We start from the raw sequence: 15,446 nt of genomic DNA, 5'->3' as shown, positions 1-15,446 counted from the left end.
ATTTTAGACATATTTAGATATACAATAATTTCTCTCTTTTTTTAACCCTTTAGATCGTCCTCCTGAAAAAAAAACACACATGCACAAAACAGTTTAAAAGCAAATAACTTAATGAGAGGAACTTAGCCTACCCTTGATCAATTTCAGCATCACTTTGGTCAAATGATGCCACAGCCTTTGAGTCGTAACTTTAGAAGTGTACTGCACATTTGTTATGTAGTGTTTTAATGGATCATGACTTGGGAACATCTCTTTATCACAACAAAAGAAATAGCTCAGATTTGGCTGGGGACAGCCCATTTTCAGCATTTTTTTTTTTTTTTGTAATGTGAGTATCACTTAACATAACCTATTGCATGTTAATTCAAATAATACAGGGATGATCTGATTATACACAAACAAACACACACACACACACACACACATATATTCCACACTAGTGGAATATTATGTAATGATACATACATTACATAAAACTGAAGACAAGGGGGGGAACTGTAAAAGAGGGGCTTTTATTTGCTGTACAATTTCAAAAACACCTCTTCACCAAATGTGAAAGAGGCATACAGGTAGACTTTAAATCATCCGAACCACTGTGGTTCACATCAGGGTTATTGTAAGTGGAAAGCAAATGTCGACATCTTTTCTCTCTCCCTTACTCAGTACCTACAGGTAATCACATTTAACAGAAACAGTTTGTTAGCTTCCTAGAATAAATGCAAAAAGCCATCATTGACAAGTCTCATACAGTCACATGTATTTAAGCTGTCTTAGATGCCTCAACATGGTATGGAATCTATGCAGCTTGACATCAGAAATATCCGGTTTGGTGTTGTGCCTTCTTTGCCCTTTTAAAAAATTCACTGCTTCTCAAAATCTGTTTTATTTATATGTTATACTCACACAATTCTATCACAGCATTATAACCCTAAGAGTTTGAACAGTTTTCCCCTAGGCTAACTTAACTAACTAATTGTACAGATTAAATCTATGTAAAAACAATTGTTGTAATTTGGCAATTTGGTATTAACTGTTCTATTCCCCGTGGTTGCAGCACTCTAAATATGCTGCCCAGAGTGCATATTTGACACTGACCTAACAGTTGCAGTTACTCCCTAATAATGTTTCCAGTTGACAATAGAAAAAAAAATGTAAAACAGACCCACAGAAGAACAAGCTTACAAAAAACACAGAATGTAAAGCTACCATCACAGCATTTGTGCTTATAATTCTGGAAAAATATCTAATTGAACATTCAAAAAAAATATCCATGATCGAATGATTAAAAACTGTACACAGGGCTGGGCCTGTTTTGGTTGACACTAGCTCAAACTTCAGCTTTGTCTTTATCCTCGACTTGAAAAGTCAGGTTCCATTATTACTCAGACCATTAGGGAAACATCCCAGATTTGTACACCATTATTCTCCTTTTCTGTACAAAAATGACACCCACAACTGCATGAAGCCGCTCTACATATTGGTTTCACTATCAGGTGTCTTGTTGTCATAGTCAGGGATGAGCTTGTTACTCTCCTCCAACACTGAGTTGCCCATCTCCGCATCCTTCTTTTCCAACTCGTGTCGGGATAGGTGCTCCACAATGCCTGCTCCGATGGAGTCTCCAAGCACGTTAGTGGTGGTCCGGAGTCGGTCACTTTGTGGCAAAATCAGAAGGGAATGAGATGATTTGGAAGATGACAATAGATAGCCTAATAGATAGCCTAATTATTTGTTGTGATATTTGTGCAATATTGATAACTGACTAGTTCAAAATAGTTTACAGTTATACTAGTTAAGTACAGTGTTATTAGTCTATATTTCCTTATGCCGTTGCCTATTTCTTTACAAAACTGACCAGGTTGAATGAATATTGCTGATAAAAGAACCTTACACTTAGATACTGAACTGCAACCATTCAATACTATACACTAGTGCTTGTTAGCCTGGGAATATGAACATTCAGCAAATGTAGGATTTGCTCTGCAGGTCAGTCTGGCCAAGAGGCAATTTAAGCCCATTTCCAGTGTCCTACAACACTTGCACGCAAATATAGTCGCTAATAGCAAGATTGCTACACTTCTGAAACGATTTGGTAAGAGTTTGATGCACAAATTGAAGTTTAATTTCACTGCTAGTTAGGCACACTCAATCTCTATTGAGAAGTATCAGGTGACAACAGGTCTTATGTTATTCTTTAGGAAATACAAAGCAGAGGACACAGTTAACTGAACTTACAGAAACCAGTCCACAGCGATGATCAGGGTGATGTCATCAGTGGGTAGTCCTACAGAGGTCAGCACAATCACCATGGTGACCAAACCAGCCTGAGGGATTCCAGCTGCACCAATGCTGGCGGCTGTGGCTGTGATGCTGTTTCAAAGGGGAAGAAAATACACTTTTCTCACTAATCAGTTGGGATCCTCTGGTATTACATGTATATTACACATATACACATGAAGTCATTTACACGGGTGAAAAGATCTTGGACTGCACTTAAAGGAATAGTTCGGAATTTTGGACATAGGACCTCATTTCCAACTTTACCGAGGTGATATAGGTCGGTGGAGACCGTTTTTATCGCGTTTAGCCCCTTCCTTCAGTTGCAGCGTCCCACTTTGCTAACGCTGGTTTTGAGCTAACACATTTCTACGGTAACATCAGTCTGACATCAACAACAGTCTTACTCACTCCACCGCACACCCGAGACAAGTCAATTAAATCGTCGGACTATCGATATACATGTCCGTGTTGATAGAATAATTTTAGAAGTAAAACTAACCTTGCAACTCAATGATTTATTACATTTTGAGGGACTAGTTTCTCAATATCAATCCGCCACTGCCATACAGGGAACAAAGTAGGCTATTGCAATGCGATGCAAAGTTCGTTTTATTTCTAACATGGATCTATCAACACTAGGCATGTGCATCGATAGTCTGACGTTAAAATGTATTTGTTTCGGGTGTTCTGTGGAGTGTTTTCAGTGGCAGGCTGGATGTTACCGTTGACTTGCGTTATCTTGGCACCAGATTAGCACGAGATAACGCTGCAACTCATAGGAAGGGCAGAAATTCACTGAAAATGGTCTTCACCGACCTATATCACCCAGACTGAGTTGGAAATGAGGTCCTATGTCCAAAATTCCGAACTATTGCTTTAAATTAAGTTCAATATTTCCAAAATGTTGTGTAGAACTGTGTGCTATCTGAACTTGGAATTACTTCTGAAATCAAGAGGCACTGCACCTGATGGTGAGAATCTGGCCAAAGTTCAAATCCATATTGTTGACCTGGGCAATGAAGATGGCAGCCAGAGCCTCGTATAAAGCTGTGCCGTCCATGTTGATGGTGGCGCCCACTGGCAGCACGAAGCGCGTCACCCGCTTGTCAACCTTGTTGTTCTCTTCAAGACACTTGAACGTGATAGGCAGTGTGGCAGAACTGTTGAGTACCAGTAATTAAGAGCAGTGAGAAACGCACAGTTATACAGAGACCTCGCAGCACAAGCACTCTGGTGAGATGGCGTCTCTCACCTGGACGACGTGCCGACGGCCGTGACGAGAGCCTGCAGCAGACCGCCGATGAACACGAAGGGGTTCTTCCGCGTGACAAGGAAGTAGAGCGTGGGCAGCACCACGATGGCGTGAATAAGCAGGCCAACGATGACTGTCACCGTGTACATGGCCAACTGACTGCCCATCTGGGTGATGTCGTCCATCTCCACAATCTTCCCAGCTATCAAGAACATGATACCCACTGGGGCATACCTGTCAAGAAACACACAATCATCAGAACTGCTCCCCTTTTTGGCTCCCCTTTTCCCGGTGACTTTGTAGACAGCTGTAGATAGACATTCGCTCACCATGCTGTATAAAGAGCTATGCATGAACAAAATATCAGTAATCAAAGACAAATATGTCTTCCTGAGAAAATGCAGTTACTGTATGCTATTCTCAAATTAAAGGATTATGAACCTCCCATGTGGGAAATACTTTCTCAAAGAGGAGTTTTGTTTTTCCCTCCAGTGGTATGGCTGTAACATGTGGTCTGACTGAAGCTCTGACAGAGTCGATCCTAAACATGAAAACACTCCAGTATACAGCGTGGGACGCCACCAAATTGAAAATTACGAGATTCTTTTCTCATACTTTTAAGCCGACGCCAAGCTCTTACCACATAATGATGGCTACCAGCCTCATGATGGCCTCGTTGAGGCAGTCGAAGAAGTCTTTTAGAGGCTGTCCTTGCTCCTTCATGTTCCCAATGATGAGGCCAAAACACATGGAGAATACCACCAGGCCCAGGGCATTGATGCTGTTCACTGTCCCAAGGACGGGGATCACCTCCTCCCGAGTGATTACGTGAGAGCCATTAGTCAGGTTGAAAATGGAGTCATTTACTGTGATCCTCATGTGCACCACTCGCTTTCCATATGTGGTCTTGAACTATGAATGAAGGAGAGACCATGACAATGAGTGAGGATTGCATGACGGTGAATACATACTTAGGGAAATACTGATGAAAATTATGTACAACAGTGTATGCAAGATAAACAAGAACTGAATGGTTCTTCAAATGTTATGAAGTATTAGGTTCAAGTGACACTTTTATACACACAGCAAGGTCATGCTTTATCAGCCTCAGTACTTTGCAGATGATATTTTTACAAAGACAATTTGGAGAAGATAAGCAACACTAGCAGTATTACCTGATGTGTGCATGCTTGCACAATATTCGGGGGGAACATGTTTCTGTGAAAGAATAAACAGAAAAGTAAAATTATTCCGGTAAAAGACTAATGACAGCACTGCAACAAACGGCTTTTCTTGGTTAGTCAGTAAACTGTTAATGAATGTTACCCTCATGGACTGTTCTAGGGTGCTGTTGCAGTCACAGATCAGAGCTCTGGGCCAAATCTAGTTTGGACAGAGTAACATGGCAATGTGCTGTGGAAGAACCAGAGAGACACACAGTCCGTATTTTCTCATAGCCCCCTCCAGTGCAACCAACCCCACCACTCCCCTGCCCACCGTGAGAATACCTGATGAGGTCCAGGAAGGCGTCGGCCGGGCTGACTTGCTCGATCTTTTCTTGCGTGATGAATTCATCTTTGCCACCTTTGCCCGGGTGGATAATGAGGACCATGACGATGCCAATGAAGACAGCGATGACAGTGGTGGTGGTGTAGTAAACCACTGCGCGCAATCCCATCTTGCCAGATGCTCGGCTGTCCAGAGCAGCCATCCCTGGAGTTCAACAGGGGGAAACAGTCAGTGCAATACTGTATTTGGCTGCCATTTTGAGCCCTTAAGCAATGATTTTAAACAGTTGAGCACTGGAGCTCTGTCAAAATTAAATTGTGTAACCCATGAGGCAGAAGGACTGGGGGGACTTCTCTAGGTTTACAGAGATTGTACAGAGAGATAGGAGATTCCTGCATAAGTAGATCAAATGGAAAACTACAATGGTCAGGGGCATAGCCTGCTGCCTAGTTGTGGGTTGAATTGAATACATCAATATGCTCTGCGCAGAATGCAGTTTTTAAACAAAATTCACAAGCTTTCACCCTTCAGAATATACGAGTGAAACAAAGAATGTGGTATAGCAATAAATGAGAGACACTAAAAGAAAGAAGCACAAGAAAAGAAAACCTCAGAGAAAAGGAACAGAAGCCCTGAAACAACAATAGATCCATGGGGCAGTAAAACGAAACGTCTGTTTTTTTAAACTGTCAGCCGCCATTCCACATTATTATTGCTTTTCAGCCGCTGTCCAAGCAAAAGCACTTTTTTGTGCCGGTGAGATGTATGCGTTCTTTTGATAGTGAACTACATGCCCTCAGCGTGGCCTTGGGCCTCCTCCTCTTTTACCCCCGCGCACACTGATCTCATGGCCCCTGGCCTTTCTCTTTCTTTGCTGTCCTTCCTCTTCCTTTCTGTCAGGCCTGGGAAACTTGTTGATCGCCCCCCGACACAATAATTACCCCCATCGCCCTGGAAACAAGGAGCACTGCAGCCGAAGGCTTATCCTTTTCGGACAAATGACTTTCTTATTCAGGGAGCTGTTGCAGGAACAAAGTGTCACACAAAAGTGGGAAATGCTGTGCCTGGCCACATGCAAGGTTGTGCCTCTTAAAAGTTGCTCTCAACTTCTGGAAGGAGCTAATTAAAGTAACATTTGCCATTACGGAAGCCTGTTGTTTTCTAAGGAATCACTAAGCTGAAATTTCCCCTTGACTTGGAATAAGCAGCTTTGGATATATTTGGATAGCTTTGGACATTTCCAGACCTTAAAGGTGCAGTTAGTGATCATACGCAATTTCATGCCCATAATATTTTTTTGTCACATTCACATCTCCTTACAATCCATTAGCTGCCCATTCTCTGAGTACATTGTACAAACTGCTTTTGTAGACAGTCCAGGCTACGACAAACTGGACACAAACAAAAAGTGGGAGCAGAAATGAGGAAAGTGAAACCCTGTGTTGAGTTTCTCTTGGAATACTGAAGGGGAGAGGGGGGAGCTACCTCTATGGTGTGTTTCATTTAGTCCTTTGTGTAACGCAACATCTTGCACAGTTGCTGTCTGTACCTTTAATTAATTGGCTATGCCATACATTCATGGTGTGAGGTAGAGTTACACCATTGTAAGCAAAGTGCTTAGAAACATGAGAGAAACGTACGGAAGCTGAAACTGATAAACAAAGGCTATTTTCAATACACAAACTAGCCCATCAAATGCCTTTCAAAGTAAAGGTGCGCCTTCTGAAAGCAGACAGTTGATATCCCACCCCCGTGGGATTTGGCTCTGCTTTGAGATGCATTCCCCTTAATTGCATTAACTTGTTAGCTGGCTCTGCCATACATGTTTACCTTTTCCTTCTTTCCCAGCAGCGGGAAAAAGCTTTATAACTGTGAAATGCTATTACAGAGCGAGAGAGAGAGAGAGAGAGAGAGAGAGAGAGAGAGAGAGCGCTTCAGGGAATCTACAATAGAAATGACTGCTTTCAGTGGCTGGTGAATGAGGCTTTTGTCCTCTGTCCATACCTCTCCGTGGCTGTAGTGCCCTCTGACCCCCTTCAGACCCCCGTAACCCCCCCCCCCCCCATCTCCATCTCCTGCTTTGAAGAGGAGCTTACTGGGGACTGACCACACAGGAGCGATGCACACCGGACTCCCCTTGTGCCACACAGGTCATTTCCCTCCCCTCCATCACTTGCTGTTCTGTCCATCTGTGCTCCATGCATCTGGATTCAGGACTCATGTTTCCTGAACAGACCCCCCACCCCCACCTCTCTCTCGCTCCACTCTCATATCAAAGAGACATCTGCGCGTTATCTAAATAAGGTGTAGTGTTTCTGCACTGCGCTGCTCAAGTGTTGCCGCTAATGCAGCTCTGGGTCTTACTTTCATGCTGACCTTGTGGGAAAAATAGTTTGTGGTGCTTTAAATTGAATGTTTTCTGAACAGTAACGTTACATTTGTACCACTTCTAAAATGTTTTAGCACTGTGCTTAGTAGACGTGGTATCACTTAAAGTCTTGGAGTATCAATGTATATTGATTTTAGATATTTCCCAAAATATCTGTTTTAATGAGAAACATGTTCCAGTATCCCATGTAAAGTGAAGGCTTTCGTTTCTGCTGTTTCTCAAGTAACAATGCTGCGATTTGATATTGTGTTATCTGAGAAAGTATAACAAATACAATGCCCACTGGGTGCACACAGTGTAATCACTGCCTTGTCCTCAGTGGTGCGTGGTGGCACATTCCCAAAACAATGAATAAATATCTAGGGTAGAGCAGAACGTGTGTTAAAGATTACTATGTCATTCAGTCAAGGCCATTTTCCCATTTTCACCTTGCCGTAACCTGATGAAAGGTCAACATATAGACCTACATAAAATGGAATACGCTGAATATTAGGGTTTTGCAGTGTATTTATGAATAGTTTGGGCCCCAGTAATCCTAGCAGATGTGCAATGGTTGTGGAGTGAATATGAAATGACATATTGCTGGGAGTTGTTTCATCATGGTGAATCTGAATGTGGCTGATGTGTAGCCTTGGCTTCACCTACCTGTAATCAAACTGGAGACCAGGAGTGGGAGCACCAGCATCTGCAGCATTCGCATGAGCAGCTCGCCAGGAAAAGAGAAATACTGCACGTCCCGGTACGACATCTTATAAGGACGCAATGCAAAGCCCAATATGATCCCTGTACACAACATACACAAAATACGCACATCAATTTCCGTTTGCTCACAGAGGGAAAAGCATCACAAATAACACCAAGTCCATCAAGAAGTGAAGATGCTCTGCACAGCTCCCTTAGCTGCAAGCCGATACACAATTACGCAATTTACTAATTACAAACTAGTTATTTTGTAGCAGCTTGTTTTCGGCATTTGTACATGGCACTGAGTGAGAATATAACACGTTCTTACCTAAAATGACTGCTGCAATGGTGAGAAGGACAAAGGCATTTCTGGTGAAAAAGCCCTTCACGTCCTCCTTGGAGATATTTTGCACTTTCTTCCTGGCCTTCAGTGTGCGGCTCTGTATACCCTGTCGGATTTGCTGCACCCGATTCCTCGGTAGCGGGTTCTCCCCGTTACTCTGAGTCATGCTTGCAGATGCCAGAGACCTGTCGCTGTTCTTTTTTCTCTCTTATGGAGATGGATTCCTCTTCCCCTGTAGGAGGAACATTTCCTGAAGTGAGCTCATCTTTCAGCTTAATGAACTGCTTAGGTGGACCACAATAACCGCACAAATAAAGAAAATGGGGCTTTAAAGAAAGCTGCTTCTTCTTCCTGTGGTGTTGATGTCCTGGAGTGCCGTGTCACAAAACATCTGTTAAGTTATCCCCACAGCCATCAGCTGGCTGGGCCGGTACCACATCTCAGAGGGAGTGCATTCCAAGAGCCATCAAGCATGCATAAAAGAGCTCACTCATGAAATTAAGTTTTAACAAATAATTAGTAGTTAAAGCAAACACACACACACATACGACAAAGAGCAGTTAGTTCCCTCCAACCTACTTCCCCAAATGACATCTTGGGCACATAGACCACATGGTGGAAAAGCCACACATGTGGATAGATTCAGTTGATGCCAAATGTAAATAAGTGTAGTTATGTAACTGGACGCATGCTCCGCTTCTGTCGCCGTAAACACAGAGTTCGTATGAGCTAAGCCCAGGAGGAAAGCCAAGCAAAGCATGACCAAACTCTCTGCACTCCACCGAGCCACAAAAGGAAAACAGCCTCACATGGTGTCAATGATAAGCACATTGTTCTCCAGACTAAGTCAAAACAGTAAAACTATCTTGGTAGTGATCATATTTTGAAAAGAAGGGGGGTTGTTTAAGGAATGAAAGAGTGCATTTACCTCGGAGACTTTTCTCGGTCTTGGTTGAAGAATGAAACGGAATATCTTGAGCAATATCAGTCCTGAGCAGCTATGTGTGTGTGTGTGTGTGTGTGTGTGTGTAAGAGAGAGTAAGTGAGGCGCTAACTCCAGAGGAGAAGAGAGGAGAGGAGGGACTGAGGCGAGTGGAGAATCAAAGAGCCAATAATAGAGGGGAGCGGGGGGCGGCAAGAGGCGGTGCATGGGACTGCCAGCTCGACCCTAGAAAGGGAGGGGAAAAGAGGACTCTTTCTTTCTTCTCTCTCTCTCTCTCTTTCAGAAGCAGAATTGCTTGTGGGTCTTCCCTCCAGTTAAAGTACGTCAAAGAGTAATGAATTGGCAAATAGATGAAAGTCTTCCCCCCCCCTTCTTTCTCCTCTCACACTGATGTTGCATACATGGTCATTGGATGAGATACTTAACATAGGTCATTATAGGCCTCAGCTTAATTTGTTGTTTCCAAGTCATTATGACCCGGTTTTCAAGTACTATAAGCAGTCTGGAAGTAAATATTTACCCACTTAACAAAGTAATGTGCGCTTTCACCTACTTTCAGCAGTTGAAGGCTCTGTCCAGTTAAATTCACGGAAAGAGATAACAAAATAAACAGCCCACGTCAGCTCACTTTGTGTGTTGTGTAGCCTGCCATACAACACAGTCTGCTCCTACGTAGTGCCTCTTAACTAACTTTAAAAAGTGGTAAACATATTTAACACAGTTGCATCTGTCAGTTGATCTTTCAAAATATCATAAATGAGTCTTAGAATGACATTACAATAGTGCATGTAACTGTTCAGACATCCATGGCATCAACAGTAATAGGTTTCCACGAGACACAGCTTATAGATTTGTGCATTAAACTTTATAGCCCTTTATTGCACTAATGCCATAGCTGCTGTTGTATTTAAACCATGATAAGCCATTCAGAGGTTTTTAATGGATGTAAAATATGCAGAAGAAGCCATTGTTTCTCAGAATGAGATTGTGCTAATGCATTCATTATATGCTAATAGATCTTATATGCTAAGTAGAGAGAGCTTTGCTTTTGCAGGCACAGCAAGTTAAACGGTCTGACTCATTTGGTTGGTGACTGTGCTGATGATCAGGACATGCGAGTCAGATTACGTAGAAACCGTGTGTCTGTTTGTGGACAAATAGCGCTGATAAGCACTCGCTGCAGTGCCAACAGCACATGGTGCAACCGGCATGAGAATGGCAACTCATATCATATTACTTTTACACATGGATTAGATTTGCGGAATTCAATACCATCCTGGGCCGAGGTCTTTCACATGCAAAAGACACTGGTATTATAATGTTGAGGGTGGTCCCTGGACCCTGACAGGTCCTCACAGGTGCGAGTGAGGTGGGTCTGGAATGCAAGCAGCTGATGGGACAATTTCCCACAGTGGTATAGAGATGACTAACAGCAGGAGTTTGCACTGTTTACAAAGCTCGTGCAACCCCCTGAATACACATAGATGGGTACACAAGTCAGAAAAGAGCCAAGAAGATAACTGTTTACCAACCAAACTAACAATGGCTGATGGGAGAGAACATTGACAATGCTGTCAAAGTGTGACTGACTCGCACATTAGAGACTTGTTGAGAAATGACTCCAGGATCTTTGTTTTGTGTACTAACAGTGTCACAAAGGGAATTAACGCTGCTATCAGCAGACGTGTGAATAGATCTTCTGTTGTGTCTGTCATGGGGAACGGACAGTCCTGAGGTTCCAATCCTTAGCCTCTCGGGGTCAGGCTCATTGCTCTGTGGCCGTATTCACCAGCAGCACCTGTTGGCCATGCTCTACTTCACCCGGTCCCCATTCCCCGAGTCGTCATAAAGGTGTGATGCAACCCTTGGAAACAGAGAGCGAAGTGGAGGGGATGGCGTGGGAGGGGACAGAGCAGAGAGAGAGGCATGCAGCTCATGTTTCTTGATTGTGCGTACAGTTCAGCGGAAAACAAAAATGTTTGACCACAGCGTTTCAATGTGCGTTCCTGTGTGGGGGATGACCTGGTGTTACTCCGTAGTAGAAAATTATCTGGTAGTGGCCTTCAGAGTGGTTTCAAAGACACAGTTTTTCAGAGCATTTGCCTTTTCGCTTTACATGGACTCATTGAAAGCATTGTTCTCCAGCGAGCATGACGTCCTCTTCTGTACTCTCTCTCTCATGAAGTCTCTCGTGAATCTTCATAGTAGTATCTGTGGAATAGATTAGAGATGGAATGTGGAGCTGGAAGACCTCTATAAGCCCCACTGCAGTTTCAGCAGGCTTGGCAAAGGTTTGGTGACGTTGATCACAGGCGGAGACTTCAAACCATAAATTATAACACATTCTGTCCTTCATTGACTCCTAGGGAATGCCTATTTCATATCTGTGGTCTAAAAAACCATTCACTCACATTTTGAGGATTGTTTTTTTTATTATTATTTATACATATTTTGGCTTTTTGGTCTTTAAAGTTACATACACAGCCATTTGAATGGAAATTGAAGAGTTGCAACACACTTTGACAAACATTCCATTAAGACTGAATCAGTTGTCAAAATCATAGAATATATAGATAATAGATATAGAATATCAAGTCATAATTTGATATTCTGTTTGATATTGCCCAGTCTGTCCATTTACACAGACTGAGCTCTAGGTGTGGAGTAATTATTGAATCCACTCATGGAAACGAATGATTTGGTATAAATACCGAACACACTGTCCATGTCCTGTTCTCCTGTCAGTCTCTGCAGCTCCCTTCAGAGGGCAAAACCTTGTTGGGGGAGTGCCTGGAAACAGTGGCTGGAAAAAAACAAACAGGTGTGTGTGTGTAAGTGGCACTATCAGCACCCTGAATGCCCGGCATGAATTACACATGAGAGAGAGAAAAAAAACAAAACAAGAGTCCCTCAGACATAAATAAGCGGGGGAGAGGTGGAGAAGAGGTAGCGTCGGTATCCCACACCACACTTGGGTCTGTAGTGCCCATGGGGATAGAGGTTTGAATCCGGCCTGAGGTAATTTCCCGAGAAAACTCCCCGTCGCTCTCCCCACTCATTTCCTGTCTAATCTTTACTATCCAGCCAAAAAGCTCCAAAATATAGCTTAAAAGTGGTAGAAAAGCGTCTTGGGTTACCACTATGATTACAAGCCTCCTTAACTTCAATAATAATTGCCCGCCCACCGCATACAACAGAACGTCCCGTGTTTTACTGGAGGATACAGTAGCTGCAGGCTCTCCAACTCTCATGAACTGCAGAACACCCTGCCCTCGATTGCCGCATGTAAGTCTACACCTCATTGTTGGGTTATCTCAGGCAACCAACATAGGTAAGACCAGGGAGGGGCCACCCCCAAGGGACTTCTAATTTGGGGCAGGCTACGGGATCCGTGCTCGACGGTGCCACCCTGGGGACGGACAACACTGTGCCCGCATTGTCCCCCCAAATCATTGTGCCCAAGGTTTCCCATGGATCAAACTTCAAACAAAGCCCTCCATGTTGCCGTACCTGTTGTTTCGGGCCATGATGGGGACAAGGCAAGCTGCCTGTTCTCACATCTCAATAGGCCCCACTGGATCCACTCAAGGGCTCTCGGCTAGTCGGCCCCCACCCTGCAGGGGCGCCCCAAATGTGTCAGGAGCAACTTCACTCAAGCATGGAGAAGGAAGCAGCCGTGGTAGACTTGAGACATAGTATAAACAGACTGAGCCATGAATCTGTCTTGATTACGTCAAAATTTCATCTTTTTGCATAAAAAAAAAAAGAAACCGGGGTCTCTTTGAGGTAAACTGTTTGCCTGTCATTGCCCCGACTGGCGCCAAGGGAAAGCCTCATCATCCAAACAACAGCCTTTGTTAGCAAGTGTTTTAGGTTACCCTCCTTTGCAAAGAAGGAAATGTGAATGATCCCTGCTACTTTAGTTTGAACTGGCTGCTTGATACATTCTATACACATAAGACGCCATCAAAAGTAATAATCTCTTGAAAGCGATACAGAACAAAAAAAAATCACAGCTCAGACAATGGTTGTTTTGAAGAGAGAGTATCTCTTGTTTCTCAGGGCATCGGTATCCCAGGAGAGGGAGAATGTCATCTCAGGGTTCGTTCAGTGGTTTGGCACCGTCTGTGACCCCAGGGCATGGGACACACACAGAGCCCTTACTCGGATGTGTAAGTGTTGTCACCAGTGGCATGAGCCATGCTGTTTCCTCCTGCTTTCCTTCCTCTGCTGCTGTAGACAAAGGAATGGGTATTTGAATCATCACTAAACGCGTTGGAGTTCACTTTGCAGACTGTTTGTTTTTCTAATCATCTAAGAGTACTAGATCCTCAGCATTTATACAGTAAAAGTAATGCAGTAAAAAAAAAGCATTTTTAAACCCAGTTAAGGCACATTACTCATATATATATACAGTATATATATATAGAGAGAGAGAGAGAGAGAGAGAGAGAGAGAGAGAAAATATGCATTTGTGTAGTTTAGCCTATGTTCGTTGTTTAGAAGTGGAGCTCAGGCAGTATTCTTTGGCAAAGCCACATACAATACCAATTTCTACATTGAATGCCACCTAGTGGCCCCTGTTAAAAGCACCATTCCAGCTGAACTGCACCACTGCATGTGCCAACGGTGAGGGAAAATTCAAGTAATGAGGCTTCTGTCCAGACCTTTGTGATGGTGACTCCTGACAAGTGCACAAATAAGACACATGAGCTTCAATGTCTATGATTAGGAGCTCTTGCTCAACGTCCCAAAGCGCCTCTGCAGTTTGACCTTCCATGCTGAACCCTTGAGATAACTTTCCAGAATGTTTTCCTTAGACCTTTCTCAAGGGGCCTTTTAATGCGACATCCTGCATTCTCTTAATGTTTCTTGAGCTTTGAGTTGATAGCTGTTTTGGTGTTTTCAGTCAGATATGAAGACAAGCATAATGTAAATGAGCTTTAATCTAATTGTCTATTAACCTGGTTTGCTCCAGTAGTATACAGTATTTTAATGTATTTTAATGTATATAACTGGTGACCACTGTTCATAACTCAATACATTTCTTGAAATACATTTAGAGTAAATCAGCGGTGTCGGTTATTGTGAATGTCAGAAAACATTCAAGGTGTATGTAATGGTGTTGTATTTTATACTATTGAAAGACTATATTATTATTATGTAATATGTAAAATAATGTTTGAAGTTACATCGGGTAGACTACAGTTATTGCATTCAAGACAGGGATGAGAGAACTGCCATGATCAGTAATCCTCTGTAAAGTCCCTGCGCTGTGCATCATGGGTAAAGGGTTTAACCCCAGCAGAGGAAGCAGATGGCCAGCATAAGCACTTACAGTACAAACACACCTGTGCAACCGACAGTAACAGCTCCCCTCCACATCACATGCACCGCATGAAAAGCCTTCTGAAAATTAATGAATAACAAGGAGCACAAGGTGTGTATCCCTGGTTTGAACCAATCATGGAGGATTTATTTGAGGACTGGCCACAGTCGCTGGACATGTTCGGATCTTTGTGGTTGACAGTTCTGGGAGGCCCAGAGCTGTGCGAGGACTGGACATTTTGCCTGGGCTTGCTGGAAAACCTTTGTTTAGATCTCCTGGGAAACGTAGATTCTCTGGTAGAAGACCCAGACGTGTGCATTAACTTCTTGGGATCACTCGTCTCCGACGACCCTTATTTTTGGACCTACACAGATCTATGAACAGGACACTGTTTTCAGAAGGGACAGCTTGTGATTATTGTACACCATGTGAAATCTGGGAAGCACCATAGGCTTGAAGGTCTCCAGCAAAACAGGAAGACCATGAACTGTTCATGTGACATAAATCAACCTCCAGATAAATCAAATCAATGACTTGGAAAGCACTGGAACTCAAGGTGAAAGGCAAAATCTGTATTAAGTGAAAACACTTCATGGCTGTTGTCACATGAGTGTCCTTTATAGGCTAAATAAACTGTACAAATGATGCTAATTTTGTCCAGATTATTTTTAATGTTGACTAGTCTAGTAGGCCTAATGAATAGGCTACATAAATATG

The 15,446-nt window shown here is 43.1% G+C and overlaps 1 protein-coding gene across 1 annotated transcript; it reads right to left on the bottom strand.

Annotated features, from left to right (window-relative positions):
* Positions 1-493: 493 nt before the first annotated feature.
* Positions 494-9,522, bottom strand: slc1a3a (solute carrier family 1 member 3a). Its single transcript, XM_062542947.1, has 10 exons — positions 9,386-9,522; positions 8,443-8,689; positions 8,076-8,213; positions 5,041-5,245; positions 4,708-4,750; positions 4,173-4,444; positions 3,533-3,766; positions 3,246-3,440; positions 2,236-2,370; positions 494-1,654 (listed from the first exon to the last, which is right to left on the bottom strand). Exons 2-10 carry the CDS (start codon positions 8,621-8,623, stop codon positions 1,471-1,473), a joined length of 1,587 nt encoding a protein of 528 aa, XP_062398931.1. The 5' UTR covers positions 8,624-8,689; positions 9,386-9,522; the 3' UTR covers positions 494-1,470.
* Positions 9,523-15,446: the final 5,924 nt, after the last annotated feature.

This window comes from Sardina pilchardus, chromosome 8, assembly GCF_963854185.1.
Source record: "Sardina pilchardus chromosome 8, fSarPil1.1, whole genome shotgun sequence".
Classification (NCBI taxonomy): Eukaryota; Metazoa; Chordata; class Actinopteri; order Clupeiformes; family Clupeidae; genus Sardina; species Sardina pilchardus.
The sequence above is the reverse complement of the archived record's forward strand: the minus strand, read 5'-3'. Positions and strand labels throughout refer to the sequence as shown.